The 17,235-nt window shown below is 61.4% G+C and overlaps 3 protein-coding genes and 1 long non-coding RNA gene across 5 annotated transcripts; 2 read left to right on the plus strand and 2 right to left on the minus strand.

The window, feature by feature from the left end:
• Positions 1-623: 623 nt before the first annotated feature.
• NDUFA7 (NADH:ubiquinone oxidoreductase subunit A7) lies at positions 624-1,899 on the minus strand. Its single transcript, XM_084498671.1, has 4 exons — positions 1,801-1,899; positions 1,672-1,721; positions 1,169-1,318; positions 624-891 (listed from the first exon to the last, which is right to left on the minus strand). Exons 1-4 carry the CDS (start codon positions 1,849-1,851, stop codon positions 795-797), a joined length of 348 nt encoding a protein of 115 aa, XP_084354797.1. The 5' UTR covers positions 1,852-1,899; the 3' UTR covers positions 624-794.
• Positions 1,900-1,926: 27 nt separating this feature from the next.
• On the plus strand, positions 1,927-2,588 carry RPS28 (ribosomal protein S28). The gene is made up of 4 exons (XM_084498673.1): positions 1,927-2,024; positions 2,105-2,152; positions 2,228-2,354; positions 2,462-2,588. Exons 1-3 carry the CDS (start codon positions 1,986-1,988, stop codon positions 2,348-2,350), a joined length of 210 nt encoding a protein of 69 aa, XP_084354799.1. The 5' UTR covers positions 1,927-1,985; the 3' UTR covers positions 2,351-2,354; positions 2,462-2,588.
• A 1,682-nt stretch (positions 2,589-4,270) lies between these two features.
• On the minus strand, positions 4,271-15,661 carry KANK3 (KN motif and ankyrin repeat domains 3). Of its 2 annotated transcripts, none has more exons than XM_084498623.1 (11): positions 15,440-15,661; positions 10,574-10,648; positions 8,445-10,256; positions 8,264-8,363; positions 7,926-8,144; positions 7,348-7,435; positions 6,894-7,113; positions 6,632-6,774; positions 6,205-6,405; positions 6,030-6,125; positions 4,271-5,750 (listed from the first exon to the last, which is right to left on the minus strand). In XM_084498623.1, exons 2-11 carry the CDS (start codon positions 10,608-10,610, stop codon positions 5,697-5,699), a joined length of 2,970 nt encoding a protein of 989 aa, XP_084354749.1. In that variant the 5' UTR covers positions 10,611-10,648; positions 15,440-15,661; the 3' UTR covers positions 4,271-5,696. The 2 variants fall into 2 exon arrangements, with proteins under 2 accessions (XP_084354749.1, XP_084354748.1); XM_084498622.1 differs by having other exon boundaries at positions 4,271-5,753.
• A 145-nt stretch (positions 15,662-15,806) lies between these two features.
• Positions 15,807-16,778, plus strand: LOC311423981. Its single transcript, XR_014685953.1, has 2 exons — positions 15,807-16,349; positions 16,502-16,778. It is a non-coding gene; the product is annotated as an uncharacterized lncRNA (long non-coding RNA).
• The last annotated feature ends 457 nt before the right edge of the window (positions 16,779-17,235 follow it).

Genomic DNA, 17,235 nt, shown 5'->3' on the forward strand with positions numbered 1-17,235 from the left:
AGCTGTCCCTGGGGAAGGGCAGGACCTGGGTGCTCTGTGGTTGAAATGTGTGTCATTGCAGCAGGGCAGGCGGAGCAGGGGACCAGGTGCTTGCTGCATGAGCCAGAAATGATCTTTGCTGCTGACTGACTGGTAACAACTGGCCTGGGAAGTGAGAGTAAGCAGCTGGATTCCTTTGAACCAACACACACAAAGTATCACAAAGAGCTTGGCATGCTACAAAGCCAAGCTTTAGACCAAAATCTGTATCAAGCATTTTTCACAGATCACAGCCTCAAGGGAGCAGTGGCAGGATGAACTGATGGATGCTAAAACCATCCTGAGGATGACTGAGGCAGACAGGAACCAAACAGTGCCATCAACTGGTTAACATTTCTTACCAGAAAATAAAATCATCTCATCAGGTCCTTTGCAGCTCCAGGCATGCTTTCTTCAGCTCTGACCTTCAGTGATATTCCAGCTGTGCTTCTAGGTCTCATTTTGGAGCAGTTGAGGCCACAGACAGCATATAAATCCACCAAGCCCAAGCTCCATTTCTATACTATCTTACTATTCCCTCAAGAAAACTTTACACCCAAAACGCTGTTAAAATAATTTGAATGATTCAAACAGGACAGGTAAAATGGGAGGATAATTACAACTTTAAATGCATTTATTAGTCATACATCAGCAAAACTTAATATATGTGGATAAGTTCCATCCAGCATCATTGCACCTAAATCCACTGCAGCCTTACCCATCAGAGTACTGCTTTTTCATGAACCAACATCTGTACATCCAGCCTTATTAATTTCTCACAAATAGGGCTGGTCTTTTGAGATTTCCCACTTCTTAATTGGTGGCCCTGGTGTCACTGGCTTTTTCTCAGCTGTTGTCACTGTAGTGCCCGAACTGGGATAGAAAAAGGAAGAGAGAAGAAGTTTTAACAGTGCTCAGACTAAATTGAGTGTTGCTTTTTTTAATGCCAAAAGTCAATTTCCAGTCAACTCATTTATTTATTCAAGAGAAGACAAGTACAAAGAATTAGCTCAGCCTTCTTCTAATCTGTAAGTCAATGTTGCTTATTGAAAGAATTCCGTATTTTTGGCACAAACCACACAAGGCTCAAACCTGCTCACACCGAGCAGTGTCAGGAGCAGAGCAGGAGGACAGACCAGGTCAGACCTACCTGCTGGCCTGAGCCCCCGCAGCGAGGGTTTTCTGTGTCGACGCAACCACAATAGGAGGGAAAGTCTCTCGGCGCCCGTCCCGCGTGCAGTAATAGTTATTTGCGAACTTGTGGCTGGGACCCACTGGGAGCCGAGGCGGCGGCTGGGATCTGGAGGGGAAAAGTTTAAGGACTTCAACACATCAGCGGGTGCCAGGGGAGCTCCGTGCTACGCGACACTGGTGCTGCAGTACTGCATACGGGTCAGGCAGGGGCTGCGAGGTGCCCAGGACAACAAGGAGGCCTGATATGAACATGTTATACACGAACGCTGTTATACAGCAATGCCCCGGGCACCCTGACTGGGTTGGCAGCATCCCTGCCGCAGCAGGTGGCTGGGGCCGGCTGGCCTGAGGTTCCTGCCGACCCTGTGGCTGTGGCCGTACGGAGCGGCCCCCTCAGCCCCCCGATGCCCGCGCAGAGCCCCCTGCCCTCAGGGGACGGCGCCGCAGCACCCCCAGTACCTCTTAGAGATCTCCGTGTAGCGCAGCTGCAGCTTGGCCTGGAGGTCGCGCTGCAAGGCAAGGCGACAACGTCTCAGGGGATGAAGGCGGCGGCCACCCCCAACCCCCCGGCCCCGCGGCCGCCCTCACCCCCGCCGCGAAGTTGCGGAGCCGCTGGATGATGCGGGTGGCCGTCGCCATCTTGGCCGCTGTGAAGGGCAGGGCGGGGCGGGGCGGGGCGAGGCGCGCGGGGCACGCCGGGTCTCGCGAGACTTGGAGGCTATATAAGGCGGAGCGGGAGCAGCACCGCCCCCTTCCTGTCCCGCGGAGCCGCCATGGACACGAGCCGCGTGCAGCCCATCAAGCTGGCCAGGGTGCGGGGCGGGAGCGGGACGGGGACGGGGCCGGGCTGTGGGCTGGGGCCGTGGGCTGACGCCGTGCTCTCTGCCCGCAGGTGACCAAGGTGCTGGGCCGGACCGGTTCCCAGGGGCAGTGCACGCAGGTGAGTGGGCCCGGCCGGGTGGCGGTGCCGCCGCTAGGCCGCGCCGGGCCGTGCTGAGGCCGCTCCGTGCCGCAGGTGCGCGTGGAGTTCATGGACGACACGAGCCGCTCCATCATCCGCAACGTGAAGGGCCCAGTGCGAGAGGGCGATGTCCTCACCCTGCTGGAGTCCGAGCGTGAGGCCCGAAGGCTGCGCTGAGCCGGTGGGTGCCCCGTTCCCCCCGGCACTGCCCGGCCCTGCTGCCCCCCAAGTGGCAGAGGGAGGATGCCGTGCCCCCGGGCAGACACAGGCTCTGCTGTTCCTTTTCAGGTGCTGAAGACTTGTCCCATGTACTCGGAGCCACCAGCATGCATCATCTCAGCTGGACGTGGGGCACAGATGGAGAGGAGCGTGGTGTTTGTGGTGTTCACACAATAAAGGTTTTTTTTTTCCAGTACTCCTTTGTCCAGGACTCACTGAGTGTGTGAATGTTCTGGTGTACGCACCTGCATTTTGTTGTTCGGCTCAGTCAGACAAAAATGCACCCTGCTTATGACTGGGGCTACACATGAGGCCTTCCTCTTGACATATCTGTGTTCTTGTGTCTTTGTTAACTTGTCACTTGCAGCAAAAATAATTTATTGTTTTGATTACAGCGTTATTAATTCTGACAGGTGTTTTTCTGTGTTACCAGCAGAGTGGCACTGGTACACCTGATGGACTTCTGTGGAGTCTGATAAGTCAAAATTCAAACTTTGTACCAGTTTGAAAAGCGGCTGCCTGCTGCTTCTGTTTTTCTGACCTCAGTAAGCTATTCTATAAATGCTACTATAAATATAACTGCTTGCTGTCTTCCCTGGCAGTTGCCCACGAAGAGCACTCATCTCTCTCCCCTTAGAGGAGTTGGTAAATCAATCTCACTCACTTTCTTCTCAGCTTTCCCTTCCACCACAAGATCAGCTAGAAGAGTTATTTTAGGCTACTATATAAATGTAGAGGTAAGACTGAAAGGGTTTGGAATCAGTCTGAGAAATGTCACAGTTTAGGAGGTGGTTTTTAAGCACTTTGCCCCTGTGGCAAACTAGCATTTTTTACCAAGTGAGAGCAATGCTGTTTTGTGATGTTTGAACTAAGCCAGGTCTGTGGCTCCCAATGCCGTGCTCACCACCATGCAGTGTCTGTCCCAGGGGGACTCTGATGTTCTGAACCTTATTAAGGCACTTCAGTAACAAGTGGGAATGAAGGCTTGGAAATCCCAAAGCTCAGGAGAGCACTTAAAGAATTGAATGTTCAAATTGCTGAACTTAAGCAGTTAGCGAGGGTTGTTCAAGGCTGGCATTGAAGGAGCATTTGTAATTTTTTTTCCTTCCTGCAAGTGGCAGCTGTGCCCTGGTCAGGCCCGTGATTTTTATGGTCTGGAGAAGGCAGTCGTTGGGGACATGCTTGTGTTGTTGCTTGACCCAGCTCTTGATTCCTTTATGGTGTTGCTTTAGTTTCAGAGCATAGGGTGCACCTCTTGCTCTGGTTCTGGTGACAGAGCCCTCAGTTCTGAATGCAAGGAGAAGCCCACCTTGGAGTTTACTTCTCTGCCTGCTATTTTCTCCCAGCACAGCTTTGGCAGTGAGCAGGGAGCCTCAGCGCTCTGGACAGGGGGCAGTGCAGGGCTGCCAGATGTGAGCAAGGTGTGAGGCATCAGCTGTGAATCAGCGGCAGCTGGGGGTGAATTTGTAGTGAGGTGGCTCAGAGCAGCTGTTGCCCTTCCCAGCTGTCCCTGTGTGCTTGGTGTACCCTCAGCCATGTGTGAGGGAGGTCACCCTGCATCCCTGCTGCTGGATGATTGCTCTGTAACAAAGCTGAACAGCATCAACACGAGGGCAAACCAAGGAAAGTGAAGGGGGTCCAGTGCCTCGCTTGGTCCCATGAAGTGAAATGGGCCAGAAAGTGCCACCTCATGGTACCTGAATCCAGTTCCTAGCTCTGGAGCAGTTCAGCTGGAAGAAAATGATGGATTTAACCAGTAGGGAATGGGTTGAAATGCTGGTGAGTGCTCAGGGCCAGGGCTGTGTCCAGGCTGTCCCTCTGCCGAAGCTGTTCTGGGGATTTTAGCTTGACTCAAACAAGGAGGCAGGAGACTGCTGGTGGTCATTGTGATATTTCAAAATAATTTTACTTGAAGTTTTATTTATCTTAAAAATAAACATCAATATTAAAATGTCAGTAAACAAACCTGTGAAAACCAAAGCAGTGAGTATGGAATACATACAGAGCAGCGCAAAGAGAGTGGCTGTGAGCATCTTGTGTTAACTTCAGTGCAAAGCTGAAAAAGGGTGAGGACAGCGGCACGTTGCCCAGAGGTTTCTTGGGGAGCATTTCCCAGCAGAGAGAATGGCTCAGACAAGATCTGCGTGGTGTGAAAGTGAGGGAGGATGAGCTGAGGAGTAGGAGGAGCTGTGACAGGGGTCACCTTTGTGAAGGAGTCAGAGCGCAGCCTGCTTCACGTGCAAAACCCTTTTTTTTTTTCTCCCAGTTCTTAAAGCTTACCTTGTCTGTTCCCACCCTGCCTGGCACACACACACACACAGACACACACATGTGCTCTGACATACGCATCCATCTCCGCAGGCCCTAGGCTTTCTCTCTCTGAGCTCTTCTTGCTGATCTCTTTTCCTGGAGCTATCCTCAGCCACCCTCCCCTTGGGGAAGGGAAGTGGGCAGAAAGGGACTTGTGAAGGCAACTCGAGCCCCTGAGCTGCTAGTAGCTGTGGGACTGCTAAAAGGAGAAGTGTTTACAAGGTGATTTTTATCTTTCCTTCTGGATCCTGTGGGGCAGCAGCTGGGCAGGCCCAGTCCCTAAACAGTTGAGGCTCTCAGTCCCCTTCTCTCAGCCTGGCTGCAGCCCCAAGCATCCAGAAGCTTTGCTCCCATTGAGCAAATCAAATCGTTGAGTGATTTCATGGTGAACTCCAGCTTTTTTGACAACGCACTGTATTTTTTTTTCCTTTGTGTGCATGTGCTAGAGAAGATTCAGGTTTCTGTTGGGCAATGAAATGCCGGAGAAGATGAGCACATATTTCAGTCTGGAAATGCTCCCGTGGCAGCGTGAGCCAGCTGCTCGATGTCCCCTGCTGTCACTGCTGATGCTTGCCCTCCTGCAGCCCTGCTCCCCATCACTGGCTCTGCTGCCCTCCTGCAGCTGCTGGGAGCTGGCAATAGGAGCAGAAACCAGCTGCTACTTCTGCTGGCTTGCTTTTTTGCTGTTCCGGTGAGCTGGGGCCTTGCAGAGGGCTCCAAGGTGGCAGAGCTCCAGTGATGGTGGCCGGCAGTGGAGGTCACTTGATGCTTGGCTCCTCTGTCCCTGGGAGCGAGGTGGGCACCTTGGGACGCTTCCTGCAGCAGGCAGGGCGAGCGAGGCCCAGGGACAGCGCCTGCTCTATTGCCAGGAGGATGAAAACATCTTCAGCCTCGGGGAGCAATTCGGCACATGAAGGAGCAGCAGGAGGGGGGGACATAAATTACAGCCCAGCACTGACAGCCAGCTGGCACACGGCTGGATCCAAAGCTCATTCTAATTTGGTTTCTTTGGGTTCCCGGGGCTCTTGGTGCCCACTGTTGATGTCCCCTGCTGTGGAGAGGGAAGAGTCACCAAACATCACCAGCAACCATCCAGGGGCTCCTGGTGATGGCCAGCCAGGCTGGGCCCTTGCCAACGAGGATGCGCTGAGCATCTGGCACCTGGGATGCTCTGCTCTTGCCTCTGCAACCCCTTCCTTGGGGACCCTCAGCTGCTCTCATCTGTTCCCCTGCCCACCATGGAGCCAAATCAGTGGCACGGTGCCCCCTCTGTGCCCCCTGCATGGGACAGAGTGGGTGGCAGGGGCTGGGGGGCTGCAGTACTCACGTGTGGCTGCCCCTTCCCATTCAGGTGGGCGTAGAGCAGCACGGCGATGTTGCTGTGGCCGGCCTCCAGCGCGATGGCGACGGCGTTGTTACCATCCTAAGGAGGGCAGGAGAGCGGTCGGGAAGAGCTTTGGGACCGGGAGCGGGGGGAGCACTCCTGGACCCCAGCTCCTTACGCTGTCCACGATGGAGATGTTGCAGGCGGGCTGAGCCAGCAGCAGCTTCACCGTCTCCACGCGGCCGTGCTCGCAGGCGCACATCAGCGCAGTCGAGCCCTCCTCGTCCTGCAGGTTCACGTCCGCCCCGCAGGCGAGCAGGGCTTCCACCATCTCCTGCCGTCCGTGGCTGACGGCCAGCATCAGCGCCGTCTGGCCGGCCTGCGTGACACAAGGGACGCTGCCAGGAAGGTTGTGGCACTCATCCCACTGCTGCCCCAGTGCCCACCAAGCACCGGCTTGCCCCAATGGAGCCCCGACACCCTCCCCGTGTACTGCCCCCACCAGGTCTGGGGTCCTGTCCTCGGGGTGGGCTCAGGAGGCGAGCGCAGCTCTGTTCACTGCCCACAAGGGGGTCAGGACGCGGTGGCCCCCATCCCACACCCACCTGGCTGGCCTTGGCGTTGACGTTGCCCATGCTGAAGAGCCTCCTGACCACGGTCATGTCGTCCTCCTGCTCGACGGCTGCCAGCGCTGCCAGCATGAGCGCCGTGTAGCCGGCCTTGTTCTGGTGGTCCACGTTACAGACCCCTGCGGGGACGGGCAGAGCCGGGGGAGGCTCAGGGTGCTGCTCCCAGGGGAGGGAAAAGGAGGGTGGCATCCTGGCAGGGGGACATTTCTGGAGCTGTGGCAGACCTGAGGTCACCCACCCGTGTCCAGCAGCAGCTGCACGATGTGGAAGTTGGAGTGGGAGACGCTGTAGTGCAGGGCCGTGTTGCCGTTCCCGTCGGCCAGGTTCACCACGTGGGCCAGGAGGGCTGGCGAGAGCTCGGCGAAGGCCAGGAGGTGGTTGGCGACTGTGTCGGGGACGGAGGACTTCTGGCTGGACAGACGGAACCACTCCTGCAGGACCAGGCTGCTGCTGGCGAGCTGCGGGCAGCGAGCGGGGCTGAGCCTCTGCATGGCGCAAAGGCAGGACCCCAAAGCCCAGCCCGGTGCTGGGATGGCCCTGGCTCAGTCCACGGGGATTTGGGGGGTAATCTGGGACTCGTTTTGGGAAGAAAAGTGTTGATCCGGGCTTTGCTGGCCCGGGGGTGCCCCCAGCTGCGGGGGGAGCCGCAGTCAGCCCAGCAGGAGCCGTGCCACCCGCAGCACCCAACTCACCACCTCCTTGCTCTTGGTGGCCCCGGGGTGGCCCAGGTGGGTCTTGACAATGAGGCAGGCCTCCCGCATCCTGGGGCTCAGCTCGAACCTGGGGGGAGCACGAGGGCAGTTGCAGCAAGGAATCCCTGGCCCCTCTGCCCCCCAAGCAAGGCCCTGAGGTCTTGCTCCTCTCCCCAATTCCTTGCGGTCCCCCCGGTGAATGTCCCCCCCCAACCAGAGCCTTCCTCCCCAGGCCTGCAGCCGTGCCCCTGGGGTGTCCAGCCTACCAAAGGCAGCCTTATACGGCCGTGCTCAGACACGATCTGCCCATTTTTAGGCCGAATTTTTTCCCTTTGTTGAAAAATGCTACTGAGGGATTTTTTTTGTTGTTGATTTCTTTTTTTTCCAAATTATCTCCTGTAGAAAAGAAGCAGCTGCAGCCTCGGTCTCGTGGTTTCCTTAGCAGACCCGAGATGCTGGAATGATTTTTTGCTGCCGAATGGTTTCCGCAGGAGGCAGGCGTGTTTTTCCCATCAGCTGCACCGAAACGCGGCGCAGGAGCCCTGAGCCATGCCTGGCACCTTCCCTCCGGCACTTACTTCTCCTTCACCTCGGTGGGCTCTGGCGGGGCCACGCTGGCCCCCTCACGCTCCTGCTGCTCGCCCGGCTCGCTCTGGCCACCCCCGGCATCCTCCTCCTCCTCCTCCTCTGAAGTATCAGTGCCCCCCTGCTCCTCGCTGTCAGAGCTGTCGGCTGAAGCCTTCTCAGAGGAGCTGTCTCCATCCTCTTCCTCCTCCTCGCTGGACGTGCTCTCGTACCTGTGCAGAGGGAGGGGGCTCAGCGATGCCCTGCGGTGGGAGCTGCCGGACCCACCGGTCCCCCCAGGGCTCCCCACTGCCCCCAGCACCGAGGGCAGACGGGAGCTCCCAGCACGTACTCCCCGTTCAGCACGCCCACGAACTGCAGGCTCTTCTTGCTGCCCTCGGCCTCGCTCCGGGGGGCACCGTCCCGCTTCTTCATGATGGACTTCAGGGCTCCTGCAGCAGAGAGCAGTGAGGGGGCAGTGAGCCAGACCCCCACAGGGCTCCCAGGCACCCCAAACCCCTTTCCCAACTCACCGGCTGCAGGGCTGGCGGCTGCTTTGCCATCCCGTGCTGGGGACGGATCCCGGCCACCATCCACCACCTCCACCACTGCGGCCCCAGGGGCCGGGCTGCCCAGGCACGTGTCCCCTGTCACTGCCACCACCTCCACTGCACCTTGGGGGCTGCTTGGGGTGTGCTGGCATCCAGCACCATCAGCGCTGGGCTCCAGCTCCTTGCGTGCTGGGACGGCGGTGCCTGCATCAGCAGTGCCTGTGTTGGTGCTGGTCATGTCGTTGCTGGCCACGCTGGTGCTGGACATTTCGGTGTTGGCCTTGTTGCTGCTGGCCTTGTTGGTGCTGGCCACACTGGTGCTGGCCCTGTCAGCCTGGCTGCTTTTGTCTTCGTGCCCCGTGGCCACATCAGGCCCCACTGCCACATCCCGCCTGTCAGGGCGGCAGCCCACCCCGACGCAGGCCGTCGGCGGGCAGCACCCCACAGCCACATCCACCGTCTCCACGGCATCTCCGACCGCCTGGCTCCGCATCACCACCGCCGCCTCCACCAGCACCTCGGCCACCTGTGGCTTGGCTGTCACCTCCTTGTCCGTGCGCCCGCGGGGCCGGCGGGCGCACACCTCCAGCCGCAGCTCCTCCAGCTCCCGCGTGGCCTCCTGCAGGTGCCCCTCCATCAGGGCAATCACCTCCTTCTGGTGCCCCACCGTCTGCTGCAGCAGCTCCAGCTCCCGCTCCGCCTCGGGGGCGAGCCCCAGCGAGGATTCGAGCACCCACACGGCTGCGTCCCGGCGCTCTGGGGCCCCACTGCCCGGCTCGCCACTGCCCACCTGCTGGGACTGGTAGTAGAAGACGGCGTCAGCCATGGGCCGGTCCTCGCCCACGGCCACAGAGCGGCACGGCCTCTCGTCACCCCTGGGGCGGGCGGCCGTGCCCTTGCCACGGCTGCCCCGCTCTGACACGGCCAGCTTCTCCGTCAGCTTCCTCAGCTCTGCGATCTTGCTTGCTCGACCCTTTGCCGGCTCTCCTTCGCACTCCAGCCCCGCTCGGGGCTGCTCCTCGCTCCCGCCGGGGCGGCTGAGCGCCTCGCCGGGCTCCCCCGACAGCTTCTCCAGCAGCCTCGCCTTCTCCTGCTGCAGCTCAGAGATCTGCATCTCCAGGAAGGGGATGGTTTTCACCTGCTCCTCCAGGTCCCGCAGCTGCCGTAAGGCCGCGGCCATCTGCTCCCGCACGTGCTGCAGCGGGGCGGCGCCGAGCCCCGCAGCCGGCGTGCTGCGCCCCGAGCTGCCAGGGCTCATCCGCGTGGAGCCCGGCTGGCCCTCGGTGCCCGCCGGCACCCATGGGTGCACCTGGCTCGGGGCGCCCGGCTGCGAATGGCTCTGCTCCTGCTCTAGCCTCCTGCTCGTCTCCAGCAAGGTCTTCTCCACCTGCAGGTTTCGTGCCCAGCACTTGCGGGCAGGAGGTGGGAGCAGCCGCACGGCCGGCGGGGGAGACGTGGGGTGGGAGGTTGGCTTGCTCAGGGGCTCCGGGGGCGCCCGGCCGTGTGGGGACAGCAGCAGCGCGGTCCTGCCGTCCTCGCTGGCCGTGGAGGTGAGGGACTCGGTGGAGGTCCAGCCGCTGGTGTGGCTGCTGGGGCTGCGCAGCGTGCCGAGCTGCTGCCTGGCCCCTTTCGCCCTGCGCGGCAGCGGCACTTTCTTGAGCGTCTGGCCGCTTTCGATGTCATCGACGTATTTCAGGAAATCCAGGTCCAAGAGGAAGCCGTAGGGGGTTTCCACCGAATACGAGCTCTTCTCCCCATCGTCTTGGTCCCTGTACAAGAAGGGGCCCCCGAGATCTGCAAGACAGGCAGAGACACTTAGGGAGGGACCTGGCAGAGACGGGAGCGCTTCTCCAGCCAGGTCGTGCCGGGATTCGCAGCCTGCAGCCCCCTCGCTGTGATGCTGCTGGACAAGGACGCGGTGGATGGCCCATCCCTGGCACCTGTGGTGCCAGCAGGTGTTGCAGGGCACCTGCTCTGCTTCTGAGTTGCTGCAGGTGACGATACCCATTGGGACAGGATGGCTGAGCCCTGCCCGTCCCCATTGCTCCTTCCCCTGTCCTCTGCCCGCAGTGGCCCTGCCAGGTCCCCGCACGCAGCTCTGGGCTCTTTACCTGGAAGGTTCTGGTTCAGGTGCGCAGGCTGAGCCATCTTCTCCCCAGGATGCCACCAACCATCGGACCATCAACCTGTAACAACAGCGGGGCCCTGTCCTGACACACCCTGCAAACCAGAGCGTCCCCAGCAACCCCAAACCGCTCCCCTGGCGCGGGTGCCCCAGCCCCGAACCCGGGGCACATCCCTGCGGCCATGCCCCGGCACCAGCTGGGTCCCCTCCGGGTGCCGGCACCCGGCTGGGGCTGCTCCCAGGCAGGCGAGCCCTGCGCTGCTGGCGGGGCTGGGGATTGTTTGTACATTTAAGGAATGCTTCGCAGCCTGGGCTGGGGCGGCCACGCTGCCAGCTCCGAGGGCGCAAAGCCATGAGTCAGAGCTCGGCTGCGCCGGGGGAGCAGGCAGGGAACAGGAGGCTGCTGGAGCGGGGCACTGAGCCTTTACGGGAGCAAGTAGTTTGCCTAGGATAATGAAACCAGATGCTTCTGCAAAGCCACACGACCACAGGCGTCTCCCGGCACCCAGCAGTTGCTCTGCACCACGTCCACCCTCGCCGCAGGGCACCCTGCGTTGCCAACCCCCCCTCCGCTGCTGACCCCCAGCCCTGGCTCCCAACCACCCTTGGGGGCTGTTTGGTGGCCCCAGCAGGGACCTGGCTGCTTTTCCCCGAGGACAACATGGGATAGAGCACGGTGTGTGTGTGCGTAGGAGGGTTTGAAACAAGAGCCTGGTTTTCCCAGGAGCCAGGCACGCTCAGGCTGGAGGGGAGCCAGCGGGATGCCCGCCTGCAAGCCTGGCACTCAGCGCAGGGAGGCAGGCACCACGGCGAGCACCAGCATTTCCCTTCCCCGCAGGGGAAAAAAGGTGCAAAAAGGGGCTGCAACGCTCCTGAAAACCCAACAAAAAGCGAGGAGAGGGAAATGGCAGCGCGGGCCACGGTCCAGGGGTGAGCTCACCGCTGAGGGGCTGGCAGCTGCAATTGTTCAGCTCCAACCTGCTGCATCTGGGCACTGGGGCTGCGGGAACAATATTGCCTGGTGGAAAACATTTGAGCCAAATCAAGCCCGGTGCTGGGAACATTCCTGTTCCCAGCTTCGCGGATCCCTTGCAGGAAGCAGCTGTCACTCAAGCAATGTCTGTCCCAGGAGCTCCACCGCTGGCCCCCATGTTCCCAGGGCTCTCCATGCCCATGCCCACCCCGCCTGGGGGTCCCTGTGCTGGGGGGGACGTGGGGACCCTCCCCACAGGGTGCTGTGCAGCTGTCAGCGGGCAGAGCATTTGGCACTGGGCTATTTTCGGCACCCTCAGGAAGAAGGCACAGGACAAGTGCCCCCGTGGGCGAGTCGGAGGAAGCTGCTGGCATGTCGAAGCCTATTTGGAGAGCAGCTCAGGGATGGTGTGAGCGGCCAGAGAGGCCCAGAGGCATCAACACCACAGAAAAGGACCAGGTCCGATCTGCGTGAGGGAAGCTGGGGATCAGCATTGCCTGGAAAACGGCACAGGGACCGCTGGCATCCACAACCGAACCTTTGGGACCGAGCATTGGGCACTTTGTTCCTCTCCCTGGCCCCACTCTGCCCCCAAGCCCAACGCCTCATTTTAACGAGTCGTAGCGAGTGACTCACTGCAAATTGCTCAGCTGGCCCCACGAGCCTCTCCCCACACAGGGATGCTCCACAATCCCACCTGGCTCACACAGCTGCGGCCCCACGCTGCCGGCCCTGGCATGCAGGGATAAGGAGCTGGGTCCAGCTGGGCAGGATCGAACCCTGGGCTCCCTGACCCCACCAACCCACCCCAGCTGATGAGTGTCCCATGAGACAGCCACCTCTGCCTCCTTTGGGATCTTCTCGGCAAGGAGCTACCTCTGTGCTGCCACCCCATCCCAGCCTCATGCCCAACAGGCTCACGCGTCCTCCTCCTCGCTGAACTGGGGAAGCGGCCGGTGCCCTCCTGCACCGGGCCTGGTGCCATCGGTGCAAGTAAAAAAAAAAAAAAAGAGCCGAGGCCAGGATCGAGTCCCCACCGGGCTTCGTGCTCACCGTGGATCAAGCGGGAGGAAAAGGGAGAGCAACAGCAGTGGCCGTGCGGCCCTGAGCACGGGCGCATTTCCTCGGGGAAGCGGCCCGGCAGCTCCCTTCCGCACGCGCGACCGGGAATTGTCCTGCCTGGGGCCAAGCCAGGAAAAGCCACTGTGCTCAGCACCGCCGTGCTCAGCTCTGCTCTGCAGGGGGCTGCAAGGGCCGGGCACTGCGACGCCTCCCATAAAGCTCATGGCAATGGTGCCCCTGCTCTGTGGCACTCGCTGCCTTTTAGCCGTCCCCTCCACGCCAGTGACCCAGGGCCTTGCCACTGGGCTGGGAGGGGAGGAGAGGAGAGCATCAGGCCAAAGTTGAGCTCTGGAGGCTCGAGAAGAGGAGCTGACACGCAGCAGCGGCGAGAGGGTTAAGTCCCCACGTCCCAGCCGTCACCTGCTGGGCTCGGCCACACAAAGCCAGCCTTGTCCCTGCGGCCGCCAGCACCGCGGCACCGGTTCAAAGAGCAGCCGCTCTCCATCTCTGCTCAAGCCAGGGCGGGGAGGACCGTGTCGGCGGCTTTGTTGCAGAAGGCTGGGTTTTGGCAGCCTTGGCCGCTCCCCTGGACACCGGGCTGGGTGCTGCCGGGTGCCTCCACACCCCTGCCAAGCCAGCAGGCACCCCCGTGCCCAGGAGGAGACGTGCCAGGACCTGGTGCTGTGCTCAAAGCACCGGTCCTGGAGATGGGAGGACCCTGTGCCATCCCAGCTCCCTTCGGAAGAAGTTAAAGCATCATTTCTGGCCCTGGCATCTCCACACAAAAGCTGGTTGGCACAAGCTGCAGTGCTGCTGGGAAGGCTCTTAAGCAAGACAGGGATGTACAAGGACTGAGTTGTCCCTGCAGAGCTGGGGTTGTGCTCTGCCCTGGTCCCACACTTGTTTTATTTATCCCCTTGCTGTCGTACTGATGCCCACAAAGGAAACTTTGGGCCAAAGTGGAGCTCCTCAGCTCGAGTACAATAAAAACCCACAGCAGGTGAGAGGCCCAGGAGCCAAGCTGGATGCTGAGCTGCACTCACACAGCCGAGCAAGCTGACGACAGCCACCGAAGCTTAATCTACCGTCCAGGCCTGGAGAGGAATTCTGGCTCAGGACCACCCAGCACCGCACCCCAGGCTGAGCCCAACCCACTGCGAGCCGCTGGCCTCATGGTCCACGGGGCGATGCTCCTCCAGTGCCAAAGCCCAGGGCCAGTGGGCGAGCGATTTTTAAGCTTTGGCCACCTCTGCATCGCATCCCCTGGCGAGGGGCGCAGCGGGGCTGCTCCCCCAGCCGCACGATCCACGGGGCTGGAGCGAGGCGACCGCCCAGGGCTGGACATGCTGACGGCGCTCCCTGGCTGTCCTCCGAGCCAAAACACTGAGGTCATGAGGAATGTGAGAAGAACAGAGTCCAGAGCAGCCCCGGCCAGTGCGACTTGATTTATCTTCGCGAGGCACGTTTCCCTTGAAGCTGCGCACGGGCGATAAGCCCTGAAGCCCCGGGCTGAGGCTGTTCCAAAGTTAAAGGGAAACCACTGAGCAAGCAGGCGGCTTCCTCCGCAGCGAGAGGGCAGGAGCTGCCAGCGACCTGCTGGGATTTGGGATCCTCGCACGGAGCCGTCACAGCCCCGAGCTGGCTGTCACAGGGACACATCACCTGCGATGCCACCGCCGGTGTGGCAGGCTGGGCACAGCCAGGGGGTTTGGGTGCTCATCGCCCCTTCCCCTCAGTGCCTCTGCCCCAGCTGGATGGGACGGATGGGTCAGCCCATGCCTGAGCCATCCGGGGCTGCAGCAGGTCCTTGGCCACGCACGGGGTGGGTGTGCCTGCACCGACACAGGGACGGAGGGAGGGGAGAAAAGTTTGGTCTTCCCCACAGCCTGATTTGAGGGCTGGGCTCTTCTTTCTGGAGCTGTCGTCACCATTGCCTGGGTCGGCCGGTCGGGAGGCCGGGGAGCTACTCAGGCTCCCACCCGCTGCAGCGATGCTGGGACCTCCCCGAGCTCACACAGTGCCCGGACAGCGGGCGCACGGTTGGCTCGCCTGGGGAACGGCTCTGGGTACCCCACTGCACCTACAGGGCCCCTATAGCTCTGCTAGGAAACACCTACTGCCGGTCCTGCACCCGCATGGCAGCCCACCAGCATTTTCCACCAACACCTTCCAATTCTTTCGGGGCCGGTGACGAAGCACGGAGTGGACAACAAACCCCGACAGCCTGCGCCCGTCCCGTGGCAGGGAGGCTGAATCCACGCTGGGTGGGCACTCAGACACGGGCGGGGGACGGCGGCTTCCCCAAATGCGTGCGAGGGCTGAGCCCTGGCCTCGCCCTCCCCAGCTGGGAGCACCCCGAGCCCTGCGTGCCTGCAGCACCTGAGGAACCCCACGGCACCCACGGGTCCCTGGGTCCCCAGCACCATGGGGTGCCCCCAGCACCACGGGGTGCCCGCAGCCCCCCAGCACCATGGGGTACCCCCAGCACCATGGGGTACCCCTAGCACCACGGGGTGCCCGCAGCCTCCCATCCCGGGACCCCCCCGGGTCCCTCCGGCACCTCCCCTCCCCGCAGCCCCCCCAAACCCGGGACCCCCCCGGATCCCCCCGGGACCCTCCCTCCCCTCCAGCCGCCGTTCGCCGGCCCGGCCCGGCCCCGACGGCGCGCAGCCCCCGCTCCAGCCCCGCTCCGTCTCTCTCCCTACCGGGATGCCCGGAGCCCCTCCGACACCCCCGGGGGCTCCTTTGGGGCTGCAGCAACCCTTCGGTGGGCCCCGTCCCGCCGCCGGAGCCGCTCCCGGGCCCACCGCCCCTCACCTCGGCGGGCCGAGCCGTGCCGTGCCGAGCCGTACCGAGCCGTGCCGGACCTCTGGGCTGCTCCCGGGCCCCTCCGCGGGGCCGTGCTCCCGGGCCCGGCGGCTCTGGGCTCGCAGCGCTGCCCCGCCGCAGCCGCGGGGCCGAGGGCCGAGGGCGGGCCGGCGGCGGGGCCGGGGCGGGGCGGCGGCGGGCGGGGATCGCCCCCGGCCCGACCCGGGACTGGCACCGGCCGCCGCCGCCACCGCCCGGCACCGCCCCCGGCACCGCCCCGACGGGATCCCGCTCCCCGCCTCGACGCCAGCGGGACCCCCCCGAGGTGCCCCCGGGTCCCGGTGGGATCCCGAAGCTGGGTGCCCCCCACCCTCACCTCCCCCTTCCCCGGTTGGGGGACCCTCGCTCTTTGCACCCCGGGGGACGAGGGGTGCCCCGAGCGCACGCAGCTTGGGCTGGGGGTCTCCCTGCCCGGCTCCCACCCCCCCAGAATTGGGGACCCCCCCCCGTGCCGCTTGCCCTGGCCAAGCTCCCCAGGCCCAGCCCTGCCGGGGGGCTGGCAGCCTTCGTCTGGTTTTCAGGCTGCTCGTCTCCTTTTCCTGCCAGATTTCTTCCCCGCCTGCTTTGCACGCTGGCGAGGTCTGGGCCCGTTCTCCATCCCGCAGGGACCCTCGGCAGTTTCGTGCCATAAAGCCTGCCCTCGCTCTCTGCTACGGTCTGGATTCGCCTGCTGAGTCCCTCAGCACCGATTTTGTGTTTCTTTTTCCTTTCCAGCAGGATCCGTCCCCAGCTGCTGAACCCCTGGGTATTTTTCCACGGCCGGCTCTTCCGTCATGCTGCTCACGGGAAGAGCAGGAGAAACAAGACGTGCTTCCCGACATCCCTCCCAGCTGGCAGCTTGGGGACTTCCTGACAAAAGGTTTGCATCCGGACGGAAATACCTTAATAGCCCTAATGGCTCTACCTCTCCCGACAGACACCAGCCCTCTCCAGTCCATTTACATACTTGGCCTCTCCGGCATCCTGTGGTAATGAGCTGCGTGATTTCATGCCCTCATTCTGTACCCAAAGCAGGTCTAAAATAGCACCGCTCCTGATGATTCAGTGACTGCTCAACAAAGAAATCATTGGGTCCTCCATCCCCCTGCAGCTTTCCTTCTCCATCAAGATCTGGAAAGGTGAAACCCAGCAATGAGTCAAAACCAGCCAGCGCCCACCCCCTGGCTGCACGGCTCCGTGTCCAGGTCCCTTGCTCCTGCTCTTGGACATCTGTCAAGAATTTCACCCATCGCTAAACTTTTCTTGTTTCCTCCTTGCGAATATAACAAGAAAAAAAAAAAAAAGGAAAGTTGTGGGAAAATGAGATTGGGAAAGCGAGGTCTTCCTGCTTCTCCAACCCTTGTGAGCTGGTGCTACCCCAGCAGAGCTGTGAGAAGAGTGGGAAGGCCTCTTACAGCCCGTGGTCTCACAGGGCACGAAGACCTGGGCTGCCTGAATTTGTTGCTGGAGTGCAACAAAGACTCAAAAGACATTTTGAGGACAAGACTCAAGAACAGCCTTTGCCCAAGATGCCCTCCGCTGTCAGTGCGAGCTCCTGGCTTTGAGCTCTGGTGTCCAAGGGCAGTCAGCCCCGAGGGATGGTGCTTGTTTCTCACATTTGTGGTTTATGCAGAGCTCCAATGCAAGAATGCAGACAGAGACGTCCCAAGGGCCGGCCAGGGCTTTAACCACAAATCACAAATGCTTTTGGGAGGCGGCACGGGGAAAGTGCTGGGTCTGGGCAGTCAGATGGAGGAGGTTTGCCT

Source organism: Aythya ferina (genome assembly GCF_964211825.1).
Source record: "Aythya ferina genome assembly, chromosome: 26".
NCBI lineage: Eukaryota > Metazoa > Chordata > Aves > Anseriformes > Anatidae > Aythya > Aythya ferina.

Excerpts from the sequence above, each read along its gene's own strand:
- NDUFA7 (XM_084498671.1), bottom strand. The coding sequence starts at position 1,851 with ATGGCGACGGCCACCCGCATCATCCAGCGGCTCCGCAACTTCGCGGCG. Across the intron at positions 1,319-1,671 it reads TACACGGAGATCTCTAAGAG|ATCCCAGCCGCCGCCTCGGC; the intron begins GTACTGGGGGTG and ends TTTCCCCTCCAG. Across the intron at positions 892-1,168 it reads GCGGGGGCTCAGGCCAGCAG|TTCGGGCACTACAGTGACAA; the intron begins GTAGGTCTGACC and ends TTTCTATCCCAG.
- RPS28 (XM_084498673.1), top strand. The coding sequence starts at position 1,986 with ATGGACACGAGCCGCGTGCAGCCCATCAAGCTGGCCAGG. Across the intron at positions 2,025-2,104 it reads AGCCCATCAAGCTGGCCAGG|GTGACCAAGGTGCTGGGCCG; the intron begins GTGCGGGGCGGG and ends CTCTGCCCGCAG. Across the intron at positions 2,153-2,227 it reads CCCAGGGGCAGTGCACGCAG|GTGCGCGTGGAGTTCATGGA; the intron begins GTGAGTGGGCCC and ends TCCGTGCCGCAG.
- KANK3 (XM_084498622.1), bottom strand. The coding sequence starts at position 10,610 with ATGGCTCAGCCTGCGCACCTGAACCAGAACCTTCCAG. Across the intron at positions 7,436-7,925 it reads CCCACCGAGGTGAAGGAGAA|GTTCGAGCTGAGCCCCAGGA; the intron begins GTAAGTGCCGGA and ends TGCTCCCCCCAG. Across the intron at positions 6,775-6,893 it reads GCAGCTGCTGCTGGACACGG|GGGTCTGTAACGTGGACCAC; the intron begins GTGGGTGACCTC and ends CCGTCCCCGCAG.